Raw genomic sequence first — 20169 nt, 5'->3', positions numbered from 1 at the left:
CTCAGCAGGCCAGGCAGCATCTGTAAGGAGAGAAAAGAGCTGATGTTTCAAGTTCAGATGACCTTTTGTCAAAGCTCACCTTAACCACTTCCTATTTTTGTGTGGGTGGGAATGGGTGTGGTTCACATTCCATGCATGTATGGATCATGGAGATATCTGGCCATTCAAATCATCAACTGAATCCACTGAAGTCGGATCACAGGAGTGTGAACCGCAAAATGTATGCAGTATACTTGGTAAGAGCACCAGATTTTCCTATCAGATTGGAAAATGGTGAATGTGACTCCTCTGTAAGGAGACCGAAAGCCGGAAGCTACAGGCCAGTTAGCTTAACATCTGATGTAGGGAAGATACTAGAATCGATTGATAAAGGGGTGAGAGCAGGCTCTTAGCATATCTAGATGCACACAGGTAGAGTCAATATCGTATTATGAAAGGGAAAGCATGTCTAGCTAAGTTATTGAAATTCTTTGAGGAAATAATAAGCAATGTGGATAAAGGGGAACATGTGGATGTGCTGTACTTAGATTCGCAGAAGGCATTTGACAAGGCACCACATTAAATGCTACTACGCAAAATACAAGCTCATGGTGCAAGAGATAACAGCATGAAAGAGAATTAGCTAGTGAACAGAAAGCAAAGAACAGGGATTAATTGGTCTTTTTTGTGTTAACAAGATGTGATGAATGGAGTGCCTTGGGGATCAGTGCTGGGGCCTCAATTATTTAAACTTATATCAATGGCTTGTATGGAGGGGCCAAATGTGTGGTTGCTAAATTTACTAGTGACATTTAAGATAGGTAGGAAAGTAAGTTGTGAAGCGGACATAAGGACTTGGCAAAGGGACGCAGATAGGTTGAGTGTTTGGGCAAAGCTCTGAGGTAAAGAGGGACCTGGGTGTCATGGTGCATAAATCAGGGGAGGTTAACATGTAGCCACAGTAAGTGATTAGGAAGGAAAATGGAATGTTGTCACTTATTGCAATGGGAGTGCAATATAAAAATGGGGATATTTTACTATAGTTGTGCAGGGTGTTGGTGAGACTACATCTAGTGTAGTGTATTCAATATTGGCCTCCTTCTTTAAGAAAATATATAAATGCATTAGAAGCAATTTGGAGAAGGTTCATTCAATTCGTACCTCAGATGGGAGGAGTTATTTTACGAGGAAAGGTTGGATAAGCTGGATATTCTCCAGAGTCTAATGGGCGAAAATCCAAGTCTGTGGTTCATGAAATCCCTGAGGTGCTGTGTACCACAACTCTTCAAAAAGCTGGCCCAATCCCATGACAACTGTGAGGGCGAGGCCTCCACAATGCAGCCGGCTACGTCAGGAATGTGGCTGCCGTCTCGTGATTCAAACCAGCCTCCACACTCAAGCAGACCCTGGTGAAAACCCCAAACGTGGATTTGGGAATCCCAGTATCAGATCCTGGCCATTATTCTATGTTCCCAAAGTCTCCCTGACTCAGAAAATGTCTGCTTGTAATAATCGTCTGCTTTGTGAACCAACCTTTACATGGCTCTGTTTATGAGCTTTAGTGATTGATACTGTTCAGCAGCAGACATATCTGTGTGACTGTCTGTACCGCTTTGCTAGGCCTGTATCAGAAATGTGGATTTAGGGACTTTACACAGAGTTTGAAGCAGGGAGGAGATGATAGAAAGGGAAATAGCTTGCTTCACGGTAAACCAAACCCACTGAATATTTTCCTTTTGCTTCTCGAGGATGGCGATACAATAGAAGTTCTTTCGTTTCTCTGCTTTATGTCTCTGAGATGTGTAGAGATCGGTTTCTATGTCTGAACGGGAGTTTTATTTTAAAAGTTTCTCTTCTCTCATGTTCACAGCTTCTTGTTTTTCATTTGGTTTCTGTTCTCAGTATCCACCGCCAGGCTTCTCTAGTAGCACGTAGACAAGAGAAGCCAACAGATACTGGTAATCATATACCGAACACTCCCTCAGTTAACTATCTGAGTGAAAATAGACAAAAAAATTGAAAACTTCAGAAACATTTTGCCATTTACCTGCAAATGTGCTCACTGGTGGTGATGTTGCATTCTTTTCCAGGTGGCATTGGGTCTTTGTGGTTGGACCTCAGTTGTAGGCTTTATACAGGAAGCTTGGTGGGTGGGATTCTCCAATTTCACCCATTTCCCGCCCTGCTGCCAGTGAGAATGGAGAATTTGGCACTCAGCCAAAACACTCTTCCCTGCAGCGGCACTGGAGAATCCCAGCAGCAGATGAAGTCGGAGGTTTTTGACGGATGTTTATTGAAGTAACATTGTGTTGTTTAGTTCAAGTAATGGTCATTGACACAAAATCACCTTGAATTGTGGACAAAAGCGTGTTTTTTTTTAATCTTCATTCTGTTAAGGTTTAGATATTTAGGATTTTTGTTTGCAGTTTTTACAAAAATGGGATTCCTGTCACATCCTTGGGTAACCTAATGATTTTTTTTTAACACAGCCACTTCTTTTGAGGGAATAAGAAAGAGCTGCGATGAACCGTCATCTCCTCCGTTCAATCCCACCACCTCCCTCAGCGCTATCATCAGGACACCCAAGTGTTACCACATTTCGTCAGTGAATGAGAACACTGCCAAGCGGCTCTGCAGGCGTTATTCCCAGGAATTGATCCAACACACAGCCTGCCAGCTACTCCGAACCTACCCTGCTGCTACGCGGATCGACTCCTCCAACCCATCACCTATCATGTTTTGGCTCCACGGGATACAGCTGGTTGCTCTCAATTACCAAACAGATGGTGAGTGACTAGATTTTTCGAACCTTCGTTCACAAAGCAAAATCTGCTTGGAAGTGTTCACTGGGCAGCACAGTGGTTAGCACCTCTGCCTCACAACACTAAGGACCAGGGTTTGATTCCTGGCTCGGGTCACTGTGCAGAGTTTACACATTCTCCCTGTGTCTCCCTGGGTTTCTTCCGTGTGCTCCAGTTTCCTCCCATAGTCTGAAAGATCCCTCAGTGTACCCAAACAGGCGCCGGAGTGTGATGACTAGGAGAATTTCATGGTGACTTAATTGCGGTGTTAATGTAAGCCTGCTTGTGACACTAACAAATAAATGTAAACTGGAGGTTCCTTCAAGAATATCTGAGAGATTTAAGGTCAAATCTAATTTGAGGGCTTCAGAAAAACAAAAAGAACTTTTAAAATTTCAAATGAACCATTTTATTTTGCATCTGACTCAGGAATCTGACTGCAGCCACCCTGCAATTTCAATGTTAGAACTAATGCATTTGAGAAAGCTCAGAGCTGTTAGATGTGATATCTTAGTGAATTTAACCACAAGTATTGGGCTTGGAGAGGTTGCTTGAGTGTTCATTACTAATTCAACTCTGCCGCAATTCTGGCTTTGTCTCAACTTTGTCTCAATGTTGTCACTCACGCTGTTGAGTGGGTTGGCTGCCTGCTTTTCTGTGCAATGTACACTGTCCTGTATCTGCCAATACTGCGTTGGAAGCTGGGAGTCTAACAATGACACTCCCCTGTAATCTGAACTGAATCTGCCTTAAACATGTGTACTCCTTTAATCCTCCCAAGGCTGATTGAGTTAACATTGGATAGGACTTTGTTTTATTTGGCAAGGTTTTCTTTGGCTTGGTTCATAAAATCCTTATTTCCAGCGCAGACAAAGCATCCAAAGCTCGGATTTGATACTAGTCGCTTTGTATAATCACGTACTGGGCAAAACGTGATGTTCTTTGCAGCCAGTAATGGGGTGCATTGCAGCAGCCATTTCCAGGTGCTCCCGAATGGGACTCGATCCCAATCGGTCAAGTCCACCAGCTGTCACCGGTGTTCCCGGTTCCGTCAGGGTGGATTTTCCACTTCTGAGACTTGCTAGTCACTCAGAGGACAGCAGCTCACCCAAACTGGCCAGAAGCAATGGCCACAGCCAATACTGCAGTGGGCTTGAGAGGAAGATCGTTGCTGGAGCTCTGGATCTCAGGTTAGTAGGGTGAGATCAGTGGGAGGCAGACCTTGGTGAGGTGGAGTTGGTGTGAAGGGAAAGGTTTGTGATGGGGTTTGGGGGGTGTGGGCCCTCCTAGGGGGGCAGCCCTTGCCACATAATGTCCCTCACTTTTGTGATTGCATTGATTCTAATGTTGAAATTGCAGCTGCCAATCTGAGTCCAGAGTTCCAAAATGTAATGCATTTGAAATATTACACAGAGTATCTAAGCCCTCTAACTAGGCTGCCTGCTGTCTCTGCTCCCTCTCCTAAGAACCAATGCACAGACCAATTCTCCCCCATGCCTATCTTTAATTTTGGGCGCCAATATTGATCCTTCAAAGGCTGTGTGTGGGCTAAAGTGCCTGGAAATTGGGATTTTTGTTCCAGGATGGCAGGGATCTCTGGGAATCAGGCTGGAAGGAGTGCGGAGGCTGCCGAGTGCAGACGGTGAAAGCCTACTTGGTATACTGGCACTTCCTCAAAGACTTTTTGAAATAACATTGAAATAAAAATCACCCCTCAGCCCCGTTCTATATTCCTCATACTCGATCCATGCCAACCCATGCAATCTCATGCCCTCTGTGGCTCATCATACTCTCTAAGCCAACATAATTCCAACCCATTATCTCCCACCCACCTCCCTTTGCTGTTACAGCTACCACACCAACTCACCCAATGTGCACTATGGGTAGACTTGGGAACCGTGCTCAAATAAAATAAAGTTGTAAGTATCTCTGCAGTCTTTCTTTAAAAGAAAATGCTCTCGTTCATGAAAATCCATTAACTGCATTTATATTCCCTCAACTACATAATCCCTTGTAAAACAAGAATTTTGTGCAAGTGTTTAATCCCTTATGAAATAAGCTTTGAGATTCATAGTCCCACTTCAAAGATTGTACAATGACCTGGAGCTGTCGATTAAACTGTGATAATGGAAAGTTGTGAAATCATTCATGCAGTACAAATCCAGTAATGATATTTCAGAGTGAAATTGCAAGCAATTATATTTTTAACACTCCGCAGTTCTTTTTTCCAAAGATTTAAATGACAAGTGTTTATATACCTTGATAGTTGCTTTTGCCCATTTTGACAGTTTTGGCTGTTCCACTTGTTAGATTATTTTGACAGCTGTCTTGACAGTTCCAATGAAGTTATGAGCTTATTGTGTAGATTTTCATGTCCGCTTTTAACAATCCCAAAGGGGAAGTTGCATCTCCTAAAGATGTCCTAAGATCATATTCAAAGGCACATCCTCCCCCTCCAAAAAGGGTACCCCACCCCTGCAAAGGACAGCGGAAAGGTTTAGACCAAATCCTTCCAGGTTAAATCTGCAGACATTGGTTTCCTAATCTTGGCTAAGGAAAATCAGACATGTCTGGAGGAAGCTATTGGTGATATATTCAGCTGCCTCCATGAAACACACAAGAGCGTAAATCCTGACCTGACTCCATTCCCTCCCCTGCAAAATGGTAGGTGCAATTAGCGGGGGTGGGGACTTCTGATTTTCAGTCTCTGTCATCGTTTTCACAGTGACAGAGAGGCTGTCCCCATCACTGGGAAAATTCTGGCTCCTGTCTCATGTCCTGAGTTTGGTCATGAGTTTGAAAATTCTCCAGTTCTGCCCCACTTCCGACTGATTAGCTGACATTGTGGTGACGATATTCATTCCATTCTTAAAGTGCCTCTCTTCAAAGATCAGCAGAACATAAAAACATGCACCAAGGACAAGATGCAGTAAATTCCCAGGGCATGTCACATAGATCATTGTTTGGAGACTGTTTGAAACTTGTTCCTCTCCACGCCACTGGATTGACGTCTGAACTCTGAATTGTCCAGCAGCTAATCACTTCTGGCAAAATCCTGCTCAAAATCCATTTTGCGAAAGCTCATATATCTTGGGTTTTATTTGTGGGGAAATGGCAAAGGTTATTTGAATTTTGACAGTGATCTGTGCAAAATTCAAAGACATTTAGTTGTACATGACACAAGTCAGCGCTTTACTGAAAATTCAACCTCATCTTTCAACCATTCACCTATTCTCGACAGTTAACTAACTGCCCTCCATTCTGACCTCACGTGCTTCCTTAATGCAAAGTTTATTGCAGTTTAGTTAGATTCCTTGCAGTTTTGCAGTCACTGGAAATACAGGTGGAATACCTCACGTCCAGCAACTGTGAGACCAAGACCAGTGCCAGACATTGGAACTTCCCAGTTTTCAGAAAAATGATCAGAACCCCTTAATTGAGTGACGAAAGAGCACAATGTGATCTCTGGCTTCTCTCTGGGTTGGGTGGGGTGACAAGCCAATTGTGAAAAAACGCCTGATATTTGGATATGAATCGTGGTATCCTGCCTTTCATTTAAAGCTTAAAGTTTATTTATCAGTCGCCACACTTCAGCCCCTGTTTGGGTACACTGAGGGAGAATTTAGCATGACCAATGCACCTAACCAGACATCTTTCAGACTGAGAGGAACCTGAGGAAACCCATGCAGACACAGTGAGAACGTGCAAACTCCGCAGAGACAGTGACCTTAACCGGGAATAAAACACAGGTCCCTAGCGCTGTGAGGCAGCAGTGCTAACCATTGTGCCACCATGTTGTGTCTAGTAGGCTTGGGTCTGCTATAGATGTAACAATCTACCTAGAAGTAATTAACAGCAAAGGTGCAGACACAGTCAGGCTGATTGGCTCATTAACCTACTCTTTCTGTAAGCTTTACAAAAACATATATCAGGCAGGCAGCTTTAGAACTTGAAACATGAGGTGAAGGAGATGTTTTTAAGCACAACATTTAATGGAGAGTTTCAAGGATAATAACTATCTCTGTGGTGAAAGCATTCATCAACTGTTTAATAAGTGTAAAATCCGATTATAATGACACAAGCTATATTATTAAATAATCACAGGATGAATTTTATTGACTAGAGTCTCAGAGTTCTTTGTAATTCCTCTGTAATCAGTTTGCTAACTGATTGATGTTAACGTAAATATGAATGAACCCACTTCCTCCTATTATCTGTGAGCTGTCTTAGTGGGGTTCATTGCTCATGGGCTATTAAATAAGAGATGATCTCACACAGCACATCACCAATTACTGAAATGAAAGGAAGACATAGATTTTGATAAAGCGATGGTTTCAAAATGATGGGACTATCCCAGGTCAGCCGTAATGTACTATATCAATCGCTGAGATTACAATCTTCTCTCCCATCTCTCCTTAGATCTCCCAATGCACCTGAACGCAGCCATGTTTGAAGCCAATGGTAGATGTGGCTACGTCTTGAAGTCACCGGTCCTGTGGGACAAAAACTGCCGAATGCACAACCAGTTCTCTCCCCTGGAACGGATAGAGAATATGAGTCCGTCCCTACATTCTCTAACAGTAAGTGGAGAGAGATAGAGGCAGGATTGGGCTGATTTACTGGGTTTGGGGTGTAAGCAGCACGACACACAGTCTCTCGTTTTGTTATCTCGTCCTCTTGTTGTTGAAGTGTGGCCATTGGATAACTGCATTTTGGAGATGTTATTTTTCTTAATTCAAATAAACTCACTCTGGTTTATTTAATGTTATTAACCGCTCTGAGTTTACAGGATGGCTTGATTTCTTCCTCACTCGATCAATTTTGCGCTCTTTAACCACCATCATTCATTAAGTGAACAGTCTTTCATTTACCCTTGTGTTACTGTTAATTGGTGGAATGGATAGCTGCATGGCAGTCAAGGTTCAGTGCAGAGAAATGTAAAGTGATGCACTTGGGAGAATTACTACAAAAAGGCAGTATAATGTAAGTGGAATGATGTTCAAAGGTCTGGATGAGCAGAGAGAATTTGGGCTGAATTTTAAAGACTCACCTCCCCCACCCAACCATGGGGTGGGGGTGTGGAGCATGTAAAATATGAGAGGCGGTCAACCCACCACTTCCTATCCAACTCCAGCCAAACCCCACCCCCCCATAATACGCCAGGTGAGCAAGCCAGTTATAACCATTCAGGAATTGGGGTCTTCCTCTCCAGGGCAGCTCACTCATAAAGTCAACCTACTGCACATGTCAGTATAATGTTCTGGATTAACTAATAAAGCCACTGTCTAACTCCCCAAACTTTACTTTCATTTTCTATTTGAGGAGCTTGTAATGTTAGCAAGTGAGCGACAGCTGGATAAAATATTTGGACAATATTGTCAGAGTTTACCTGTGACATAGTGGTGTGTTGTGCGGGGCTGGACCTCTCTCCATGGCAGCTGGAGCAAAGCTTCTTAAAACAATGTCAGGTCAAATCTCCTCGAGCCAGAACTTCTCTGAGTTCAGTGAGCCAGACGAATGTACACCCTTCCATTGCATTGTAACGAATGATTCTGTTTTGTCTTGCCTATTGTGTCAGACTAAACCGACCATTAACTCAGGCAAGCTCACAAAACAACTGCAAGTTCTAGAGTTTGAATTGCCATGTACGTTGGGGCATAGCTCCTTTAAGGGAATGGGTCATATGACCTTGCACGTGGGGTGAGCTGTTGGGATCTGCCCAGAGTGGGCAGTCAATGTCTGAATGTGGAGCAAGTAGACTGAGTGAAGATCTATGTTCCCTGACACCTGATTGTGGAGTAGTTATTGAGAAGCTCCAATACAACAGGATTTGGTATTAACCATTTAGGTACTTCACTCTCTTTGCCAATCCACCACCTATTCAATAGAAAGCATATGGCAAATTTGATGGATCCATGATAAAGGATATGGATGTCTTCCATAAAAAGCCCTATAGTTCCATAAAGGATGGAAACTCAGTCTGAACTCTAAGTTTCAAACCTTTGTATTTTAACAGTAAATTGAAATTAATTAGAAAGTGTCTCGTTCCCATTCCATTCTGAAGCTCATGCTCTTTTCCTCTTTTATTTTTTCTCTCTAGATAATTTCTGGACAGTATGTTTGTCCCAGCAATACATCAGGTAGTCCGTGCATTGAGATTGATGTGCTTGGTATACCACAGGACAGCTGCCACTTTCGCACCAAGCCCATTCATCGCAATACCCTGAACCCAATGTGGAACGAGCAGTTCTTCTTCCACGTTTACTTTGAAGACCTTGTTTTCTTACGCTTTGTAGTGGTGGAGAATAACAGCTCCACTGTAACAGCACAAAGAGTGATCCAATTGAAAGCACTTAAAGCAGGTAAGAACCCTTTCCACTACCCTCCCTCCTCATGTGCTCTGAGATGGACAAATAGGTCAAGAACATTCAGATTGTTGAAGGATGAGTAAAATAAATGTTAATGTTCGTGACGTTTAAAACTGCACAAATCTCTCATCATTGTGCTCTCTCGAAAGCAGTGGCGATTGGGTCATTAAGTCTATTCAAGGCAGATTTGGCCAGATATTTGATAGACAAGGGAGGCAAGGGTTGTTTGTGGACCGGGAGGTGGGGATGGTGTGCAGATGGCAAAGTGGAATTGATATCACAATTAAAACAGCCATTATTTTATTGAGTGGTGGAGCAGGACCGAATGGCCTACTCCTGCTTCTATTTTCTTATAAGAAAATAGCCCAAGCAAAAACAATCTTGGGATCAATTTTGACTTTGTTGAATTTCCTTGCTGTCGCTCTGTTTTATACCATGAAACTACTGTCAATTGTTGGAAACGCCGTCTGGTTCACTAATGTCCTTTAGGGAGGGAAATCTGCCATCCTTACCTGGTGCAGCCTAAATGAGAGTCCAGATCCACAGCCATCTCAAGTGCCCTCTGAAATGGACTAGCAGGGTAAATACAGGGGTTCTGTGGATTGGGCCTGGTTGGGATTGCTGTTGGTGCAGACTCAATGGGCCAAATGGCCTCTGTCTGCACTGTAGGGATTCTAGCCAGCTCTCATTCTGTAAATGAATAAAAAAAACTAAAAGAACGCGATTGTAGCATTTGAACAGTCTTTAAGGAGAGTAGATTTCAAAGGCAATCAAAGTAAAATAAAAACTTAAATACTATTTGGAAGATCCGTAGTAAATTTTTGATGTAAGTGAAGCTGTATTCAAAACTCACACTTAAAAAAAAATTCGATGGAGACTGATATGGAGACGTACAGAGTTAGCTTTAACCATAAGCATAGTAACTTCAAAATGGACAAAGGACTCTGGTGGGCAGAAGGTTTGGGTTGTTAACTTGTTCTCATCCATTTTGTGCTATTGCCCAAGACTAATTTCTCCTTCAATGTTTTTCAAGTTCTATATCATTAAACAAAAAGAATTTCCACTTAACATTTGAAAGATAGAATCCAGAGACAAAGAAATAGCTCAATGAATTATGGGCCACAACATATACTTGGTTTTCTAGGACGTGGAGCAAAGTTGCAACATATTTCCAGGAATAAAAAGGAGGACAGTGCGAAAACAAAAATATTACTTTATTATCGTAATCTAGACAAAATATCTCATCTGGATAACTTTACATCGTTGAGTAGTACAGGATGTGGTGCTTGTAATTGCTAATCAATTTCACTTTGATAAATTCAGGAGAAGTTACTGAAGATTGGACAGTAACTAACTTCACCTGACAACACAAAGGTCAATCCTTTGTTGCAGGAAAAGTCTTTCAAGCATTTTTGAGAGTTCTGGCAAGGGGACGCTTGAAAGAACAGAACTTGTGGAAAGAGCGTTGGTGGGCATTAGGAGAGGAATGTCATGTTTAATTAACCTGCTCAAGTTTTGCAAAGACATTTTTAGCATGTTGCGTGGTGTATGCGCAACACAGCTGATATTATACATATGGATATTCAGAAAGACTTCGGCAACATTCTGTAATAGCGATGAATGGATAATTGAAGAAATTACATAACGAGAGGCTGGATAAAAATTAGCTTGGCAACAGGAAAGGACAGCAAATCCTGAAGGAGAATTTTAAGGCTGTAAGGGCATGTAAGGATCAGTGTTGGGAATTTTTCTATTATCGACGTATTAATGATTTGGATGAGGGATTCATTATAAACACAATGTCCACAGTTTCAAGTGATACTTAAGTAGGGTCAAAGGAAATAATGCGGATCAATGTAACCAGATTTGGAAGGATTTTAAGCATTTACGTAACAGAGCCAATTAGTGACAGGTTACGCGATGTAGATCAGTTTAATATAAATAAGCTGAGTTTTTTTTATATTATTCATTCATGAGATGTGGGCATCGCTGGCTGGCCAGCATTTATTGCCCATTCCTGAGGGCATTTCAGAGTCAACCACATTGCTGTGACTCTGGAATCACATGTCGGCCAGACCAGATAAGGGCGGCAGATTTCCTTCCCTAGAGGATGTTAATGAACCAGATGGGTTTTTATGGCAATCGACAGCAGTTTCATGGTTATCAGTAGAATTTTAATTCCAGATTTTTGTTGAATTCAAAGTTCACCATCTTCAGGGTGGGATTCAAACTCAGGTTTCCAGAGCATTACCCTGGGTCTCTGCATTACTAGTCCAGTGACAATATCACTTTACCACTGCCTTCCCTGAAGGTACATAAAAAGAGAGTATGTACTAAATAGATGCTAATAAGGAAAGGGAGCTGGAAATTCTTATTAGCATACTAATTAGCTTTAACTGGAATGACACAGTTGTCTGTAATTGTATTGGATAGGACAATAATGGATTAAGATACAGACAAAACCATTGTCTACATAATTGACGTAAGAGCTATGGTTTAAAGCAGGCTTTCAATTTAGTTTCAATGGGACAAAATATCTCATTTTTACCACTCAGTCCTCAAAGCCTGACCTTAAAGCCACTACAGTTCTCTATCCATTCCACTCCAACCAGGAAACTAACAGGTGTTATGTAATAAGGAATAGATTATATGATTGTTTCAAACTGGCCCGAGCTCCCCTACAGCACTAGAACAATGCATAAATCTCCCGTGCAACCGGTTGCCTGCACCATTGTTGAACTGTAAATTACAGTGACGGGAATAATCACTCGAGGTCTTGGTGGCTGCTTTCTTCAGAATTCTTCCCAAACTGTGTTAGATGAAAATAATTTACAATATTTAAGTGCATTGAGATTTTAAAATCCTAATACTGGGATGCATTGATCGGAGGAATAGGGTCATGTTGATCCACCCCTTCTAATAGCCAGCTTCAGCATGACTTTAACTGGTGGGCAGGTAGTGTGGCCAGCTTTTCAGCCGAGAATTAGAGATTCAAGAAAGGAGTGAAAGGTTCAAAGGGAAAGTGATTTGACGTCTGTTTCTCATCTCGTAAAGGACCAGTCACCAATTCTGATGGAAATAATTTAATGACAAAGACCAAAGTCTAATACCTGAAGTGTTTGACTTTGTCAGTATTTCATTTTCCCCAGGGTACAGACATCTGCAGCTGAAGAATTCTCACAACGAATCTTTGGAGATATCCAGTCTCTTCATTTACAGCAGAAGACTGGAGGAAAACAACCCTGGAAACCTGATACCTTCCTCAGTGGTAATGTGAAAGAACCAATTCCTTAAGAATGATCACTTCATGAACCGTGGAATTTGTTGAACGATTTGATTACAAAACATATATCAAGGCAGAACTAACAATGTTTTTACTCTGAACAGTTGTTTAACAGCGAGGACCACGGATCTAAAATCAGCCACCAAGTTACAATCCATGGAGTGCCAGGTCCTGAACCGTTCACTGTGTTTGCTGTCAATGAGAAGACCACAGCCAGTCAGCTGGTGAACAAAGTGAGTCAGTATTGGCCAAATCATCCAAAAGCGTATGGGAACCAATAGAAAGTTATGCCGTATAATAGAAAAGCGACATGGAAAGTTTCCTTAATTTAGTTAGGGATTAAAAAATAAATAAACAGTATCCTGAAGTAGAATCCAGATTTTGTGTTTTTTGCATAAAGATGCCAATTTGAAATATGATCAATGGGCGTGATTCAGATTGATGGAACCAATCACAATTTGTAGATGTTATAACATTTGTGTGCTTAGGGCAGAGAAAGCTTATATCCTTGTATTATTTTATCAGAGAATGGTCACGCCATACAAAGAGGCCATTTGGCCCATTTGTGCCCGTGCTGTCTCTCTGTAAGGGCAGTTCACTTAGATCTATTCCCTCACTCTTTCTCTGCAATCTTCTGATAATTGTCAAATTTTCTTCTGCAAGTTATGATTGAATTTGCCATGTGCTCAAGCAGTGCATTCCTGTTCCTAAACATGTGCTGCATAAAATAGTTTTGCCACAAGGCACCATTGCTTTTTTTTAGCCAATTCCCCTAAATCAATGTCTTCTGATTCTTCCAATGAGAACGGTTCTCCCTATTTACTCTTACCAGACCCCTCATGATTTTGAACATCTCCATCAAATCTCCTCTGCTCCAGCCCCTGCTTCTCCAGTCCATCACTTCCATTGGTGAGTTTTTTCTGCTCCCTCTCTGATGCATTCATATTCTTCCTAAATCTGGTGTCCAGAATGAGGCACCATACTCTAGTTAAGGCCAAATAAGTATGTTAAGTAGATTTGGGATAATTTCCTTGCTTATGTGCTGTATGCCCCTACTTTAAAAACCTGATGTTTTAATTACTACTTCAACATCTCCTGGCGCCTTCATTGATCTGTGCAAGTCTCCCCCTCAGGTCTCTCTGCTCCTGCACTCCTTTTAGAATGGTAAGCTTTATTTTACATTGTCACCCTGCTTTCTTCCCACTAAAATGAATCACTTCATACATCTCTGCATTCAGCCAATCTCTCTGGCTTCCTAAAGTCTACAAACATCCTTCTCATAGGATAATGCATAATGCATCTCAGCTTTGTGTCATTCACACATACTTCAAATTGTGCCCTGTACATCCAGGTCTGGGCCATTGTTTTATACCAGGAAAAGCAGAGATCCTAACAATGACCCCTGACATACCCCTTGACCTCATTGCATACCTTTCTCCTGTCCAAAGAAAAAAGTTGACCACTACTCCCTGTTTCCTGTCATTCAGACAATTCCACATACATGTTCCCCTGTCCCTTTTATTGCTCGTACTCCAGCTTTGCTGACCAGCCTATTATGCGTCACTTTATCAAATGCCTTTTGAAAGTTCATATGGGTGGCACAGTGGTTAGCACTGCTGCCTCACAACGTCAGGGACCCGGGTTCAATTCCAGCCTCAGGTCACTGTCTGTGTGGAGTTTGTCCATTCTCCCCGTGTCTGCATGCATTTCCTCTGAGTGCTCCAGTTTCCACCTACAGTCCAAAGATTTTCCATTTAGGTGGATTGGCCATGCTATGTTGCCTCTGAGTGTCAGGCGGACTAGCTAGGGTAAATGCATGAGGTTATGGGGATAGGGCCTAGGTGGGATTGTGGTCAGTGCGGACTCAACGGGCCAAATGGCCTCCTTCTACATTGTAGATTCTATGATTTTATATGCACCACCACATCAACAACATTATCAATCCTGTCTGTCACCTCACCAAAACCTCAAGCAAGTTAATTAAACACAATTTGCCCTTAGCCAATTGATTAATCCTTAATTAATCTACCTTTGTCCAAGTGATAATTTTGTCCCAGATTATCATTTCAAAACTCCTTGTCACCTTTTTTGAACAAGGGTGTGTCGTTTACGATCTTCCTGTTCCTCGGGCACTTGTATCTGAGCAAGATTGGCAGATTCCAGTTTGTGTCTCTGCAATTCCTACCATCCCTTCTCTCAGTATCCCAGAATGCATCTCATGGGTCCTGGTGATTTATCAACAAATGGAGCAATACATCCTCATTACTAATTTTTGGCTCATCCAGTATTTAACTACCTCCCCTTTCATGATTACTTTGGCAGCATCTTCTTCCTTGGCAAAGGCAGGTGCAAAGTTACCATATGTGACATCGGCCATTTCCCCTTCCTTCGTGTCCCTAATCAGCCCCACTCCTGCTTTTACTGCTCTTTTACTATTTATATTCCTACAGAAGACATTTGGATTCCCCTTTATATTAGCTGCCCATCTTTTTTCATGCTCTCTCTTTGTTTCTCAACAGTACGGGAAATCGGTGCTCGAACAATGAATACTTGGGGCTTTCCAGTGTGTTTATTAGCTAACAATTCCTTAATTCGAAGTAGTGTGGCCAAATGCGGAATGTAGGTTCCTCTCCTCTGACCCAGTGTGCTTTAGCTTCATTCTGAGAGAGAGGTCTCCAATGTGCTTCCCACACCATCCCCCTCTGAGCTAGTCTGGGGAAATTTTCAGTCCATTAGCAAGGTCCTTTAAAGTTGGCAGAGATGAGAAAGTTTCCCAGCGGCCTGTGCTATGTTCGAATGCTGAGGGCAAAGGGCAATGTTGTAACATACCATTCCCTTCCAGTTGCACTTTAGCTACATCTTGAAACTTGAAAGATGCTCAAATAAACTGAGTTGAATTTGCTGATGCCAACTAAACAAAAGATGCACATGCAGGATCGCTGTAGATCTGAATGATAGAATGCCAAAAGCAATAAAGCCAATATGCGATTTCATATTAAATTCCCAAGATGTGCAAAAAAATTGCATCTACTGGGACCCACAACGTTTTTGGAGGGTACTGGATACATCTTAAAGAACCATATCTAAGAAAATACGTTGTTTTAGTTTTTTTTTATTGGAATGAACTAGCAGATTGTATCTATGTTAGAAATAATCCCAAGGGAGAAAAAAATCCAATGGAAGTTAACCAACAAGTTCAGAGACCAGAAACATGGTCTGTTAAACAGAATACAACCAATGCAATTTTCCCAAATGCTTTTAGGAACTGGAACAGTTGTAGTAACATGGACACACCAGTTTCTGTGAACTTCTGAGCTATTTGTGTTTCACTGAAACTATCAGACTGTATCTGTTTGTATTGTATGAGCTCGGCCCTGGCCAACTGGGAACAATTTAGCAATTATTCTGCAGCACCAGAGACAATATAACAAGATTTGAGCATAATGAATGGTTTTCACCCCAAGGAGCATTTAAACAGAAAACTAGCTAAACTGAGCATTGGTTTACAGCAGTGTCCACTTGAAAATCAAAACTGGATTGAAGTTGCTTTTGTTTTTAGCAATAGCCATTGTTCTTGAGGAGGAATTGGGAGACTCAATGACTCTGATTGATCCTTGCAGATTGTAGGTATTTTGGGTGGCTCCGAGGCAGACGCTGCTGACTACTTCCTTCTGGAAGAGAAGACTCCCCTTTCTAAAGATAAGAGTGAATGTAAGAAGCCCTCATTGCAGAGGGTCATTAGTCCAGAGGAGGAGATCCTGAAAATCCCACAGTGTTGGTTCCCAGAGGATGGATTTGTTGGAAAAATTGTCTTCAAAACCAAAGAGGAGGTATACCAATTTTTCTCACCCGTTCACCATTTTATGAAATGTGCTATTGATTATTCTGACCTTTTTAAGTGTGACTACTTTACAATACCTCAACCTGAACATGGAGGGGGAACCATGTCCCCACCTCGATTGAATTCACAAACATCCACTTGAGGTTTCTCTCCCAACTCTTTGGATCATTTTGAATATCCAGTTTTTCACATAACCTCTTATACGTCAGACATCAATGACTGCATTAAGTGCTATTCTGGAAACCTGGAGACTAGATTACAAATAGCCCTTTCTGAAAGTAAAACTGCACACATCTCCCCTTGAGTGAGCCCACTTACACCCAACAATGATTTGTAAGTGCCTCTTTTCCCCAGACGTACACCTATTCCTTTTCGCTTTGCTGCAGTTCCTGGAGGCACAATGCTGGGCCAGTGCCAAGGATGGAACACGTTGGAATTCTTGCAACAGGTGTTACAATCCTGTTAAGAACCATTTCAAGACAAATGCACACACCAGAACCTCATTACAAAACTTCATGTTTTCAAACAAAAATAAATTTCTTTGTATATAAGAATTAGGCAGAGAAATACCATAGTTTTCCGTTATTTATGCTATGAAAGCAGTTCAAATTTTTACAGCCCCCCCCTTCAAAGTATTCCTGTGTATTTACAAAAATCATTCGCTTCATGCAATCCCAACGGAATGCCACAGCCCTCTAGAATTCTCCTAATGCTTTTATCATTCCAGTTATTTCCTGAGGTAATATTTAATGGTGATCTTTGACCACTCCATTCTCAATCCACTCCACCAACCCACCTCCTCCCAACTCAACAGCCCCCTCCCCCACACCCCCAACCCTGACTTGATCCAATCCTCCCTCCTCCCAACCCCTTGACTATCCAAATTCCATCCACTTACCTGGGCACTTATCTTCTCCCTGGCCTGTCAGGTACTCTGGGCTCTTTAAAATAACCTGTTTTTCTTTGAAAAAAGCGCCCCCTCCCCAGAGAGCAGGCAGCCTTCTGTCACCACCGTCTCCCTCGCACCCTCTCTCTCCCTCGCACCCTCTCTCTCCCTCGCACCCTCTCTCTCCCTCGCACCCTCTCTCTCCCTCGCACCCTCTCTCTCCCTCGCACCCTCTCTCTCCCTCGCACCCTCTCTCTCCCTCGCACCCTCTCTCTCCCTCGCACCCTCTCTCTCCCTCGCACCCTCTCTCTCCCTCTGGCGCGCACCCTCTCTCTCCCTCTGGCGCGCACCCTCTCTCTCCCTCTGGCGCGCACCCTCTCTCTCTCTCTGGCGCGCACCCTCTCTCTCTCTCTGGCGCGCACTCTCTCTCTCTCTCTGGCGCGCACTCTCTCTCTCTCTCTGGCGCGCACTCTCTCTCTCTCTCTGGCGCGCACTCTCTCTCTCTCTCTGGCGCGCACTCTCTCTCTCTCTCTGGCGCGCACTCTCTCTCTCTCTCTGGCGCGCACTCTCTCTCTCTCTCTGGCGCGCACTCTCTCTCTCTCTCTGGCGCGCACTCTCTCTCTCTCTCTGGCGCGCACTCTCTCTCTCTCTCTCTGGCGCGCACTCTCTCTCTCTCTGGCGCGCATTCTCACTGTGTCACACACACATTCACACATTCTCGCTCATGCTCTCTGTCACACGGACACTCACACATTCACACTCTCTGTCACACTTTCACACTCTCTTACTCACTTTCACACTCACACTCTCTCCTCCTCACGCGCTCATGCTCTTACTCACACTCTTAGCTCAGAATGAGTTAGGCCCAAAAGCCAAAGCTATTTAAAGAAAACAAAATGGAACTTGGACCTGCTGGAAACCAGTTCTGTATATTTTCGATGAGAGTTGCTATGGAAACTGTCCACTCTTTGGTTGCGAGTATGGACTGCTGGCATTTCTTCTTTTGCCTTTTGAAACTGAGCGGGGTCAGAGCGCTGGTGAGTAATTCTAAACTCAATGGAGTAGGAATGTGTTGGCTGATGTTCAACATCTGTTGCAGGAGCTGAATCTGAGGAACACCATGAATGAAGACCATGATGATGTGAGTTACAACAGCACTCCCACAGAGGGCGATAGCTTCTTGGTTCAGGTGCATGATGTCTCCCCAGAACAGCCGCGTACAGTCATCAGGGCATCAAAGTACAGCACAGCCCAGGACATCATCCTGCAGGTTGGTCAAGTTATATAAAGAATAAAGATGGGTCTGGGTGAGTTCTGTGTATATGCCAGCAATCCCTGGCTATGCTGGTCTGTTTGCAACCTTGCTGTCATATTTGACCCCAAGATGAGCTTCTGGCAATATATTTATGTCATATTGGACTACCTGTTCCCACCTCCATAACATTGCCCAATTTCATCCCTGGCTCAGCTCATCGGCTGCTGAAACCCTCATCCCTACCTTTGGACTTGAACATTCCTGGCTGACCTCCCACATTCTCTGTAAACTTGAGGTCATCCAAAACTCTGCTTCCTGTTCCATTCGCACCAAATTCAATTCACACATCGGCCCTCCGGTTCGTAGAATCCCTACAGTGCAGAAGAAGGCCGTTTGGCCCATCGAGAGTGCACCGACCACAATCCCACCCCGGCCCGATTCCCCCACATATTTACCCTTGCTAGGCCCCTGACACTGAGGGGCAACTTAACATGGCCAATCTACCTAACCCACACACATTTGGACTGTGGGTCCACCCAGAGGAAGCCCACGCAAACACGGAGAGAATGTGCAAACTCCACGCAGACAGTGATCCAAGTTGGGAGTTGAATCCGGGTCCCTGGTGCTGTGAGGCAGCAGTGCTAACCACTGTGCCACCCCCTGGCATCTGACCTTGATTGACTATTGGTCAAACAGTGCATTCATTTTAAAATTCTCACCTTTGATTTCAAAACCCTCGTTTTCTACCCCCCCGCCCCACTTTGTCTCTGTAACTCCTCCAGTTCTCATCTAATTCAGGCCCCCTGGGCATCTGCAAATTTAATCGCTCCCTCTTTGGTGGCTGGGCCTTTGCTCTTCCTTCCCATAAAACAGTCCTTGAAACCTCCCTCTTTGCTTTTGTTTAGATGACTAAACATTCCCTTATGTGACTCAGTCTTATCATTCGTTTTATAATGCTCCTACGGGACCTAGGGACTATTTATTAAATCAAAGATGTTACATAAATATAATTTACCGTTGCTATGCTATTGTGATCTAAATCTGTATCTGTGACTAATCCTTAGTAAGCTGCTAATTTACAGACTCGACGCGGGGCAGAACGTTACATACCCCTGCCAATGGTTTTTCAGATAGTAAGGGGTTAATGGCCCATAAAATGACTGGCTTGTCCATCCCTGCCAGTCCCACCCGTCAATAACTTTATGATGAGGTAGGTGAGGCCTAGACTGGCCTGCCCACTCCTGCCCCTGCCCCCCCCCCCCCCCCCCCCCCCCCCGCCCAATTGAGGCCTTAAAGTGGGCAGTTAATGACCACTCGAGTTGTTTTCGTCTCCGCCTCAATTTTGAGGCAAGTGAGAGGAGTTGCGGACATTGCCCTGCTAGAGGCTGACAGGAAAGGTGTGGTATGGTGTGCCTCCTTCAATGGGCTTTCCATATGGGGTGCCCCAGTTCCAAACCCACCTCCCAATCAGGCCCCTCTATCAAGATCCCTGCACCGCTCCCCCCCGCGCCCCCCCCCCCCCCTCCTCCTCCTCCTCCTCCTCCTCCTCCTCCTCCTCCTCCTCTCTGGGCCTCACCTCCTTCCCAATGTGAGACTGCCGGCACTCACCTGCACCTGGATTCTGGGATGCTCAATCTGGGCCTGTTTGTAGTCCCAATCCCGGCCCTTGCTGCCCCGTTGCGACAAAAGCTGGGCCAATCAGCTCTCTGAGGTGGACATCCTCCTCTCTGTCCTCCTCCCCCCTGCCCCCCCATTC

The 20169-nt window shown here is 43.6% G+C and overlaps 1 protein-coding gene across 4 annotated transcripts in view; it reads left to right on the top strand.

Moving 5' to 3' along the window:
- Positions 1 to 20169, top strand: part of plce1 (phospholipase C, epsilon 1) — a 325759-nt gene that overhangs the window by 284500 nt on the left and 21090 nt on the right. For all 4 annotated transcript variants that reach the window (XM_080205534.1, XM_080205532.1, XM_080205533.1 and 1 more), the window contains 7 exons: positions 2469 to 2765; positions 7200 to 7360; positions 8881 to 9142; positions 12298 to 12416; positions 12536 to 12664; positions 16052 to 16261; positions 18258 to 18428. In XM_080205534.1, coding sequence (XP_080061660.1) covers positions 2469 to 2765; positions 7200 to 7360; positions 8881 to 9142; positions 12298 to 12416; positions 12536 to 12664; positions 16052 to 16261; positions 18258 to 18428 — 1349 coding nt within the window. The remainder of the gene's footprint in view (positions 1 to 2468; positions 2766 to 7199; positions 7361 to 8880; positions 9143 to 12297; positions 12417 to 12535; positions 12665 to 16051; positions 16262 to 18257; positions 18429 to 20169) is intronic.

The sequence above is a fragment of the Carcharhinus amblyrhynchos genome, chromosome 17 (genome assembly GCF_965287045.1).
Source record: "Carcharhinus amblyrhynchos chromosome 17, sCarAmb.v2.hapA, whole genome shotgun sequence".
Lineage (NCBI taxonomy): Eukaryota > Metazoa > Chordata > Chondrichthyes > Carcharhiniformes > Carcharhinidae > Carcharhinus > Carcharhinus amblyrhynchos.
This window is presented reverse-complemented; position numbering and strand designations above follow the sequence as displayed.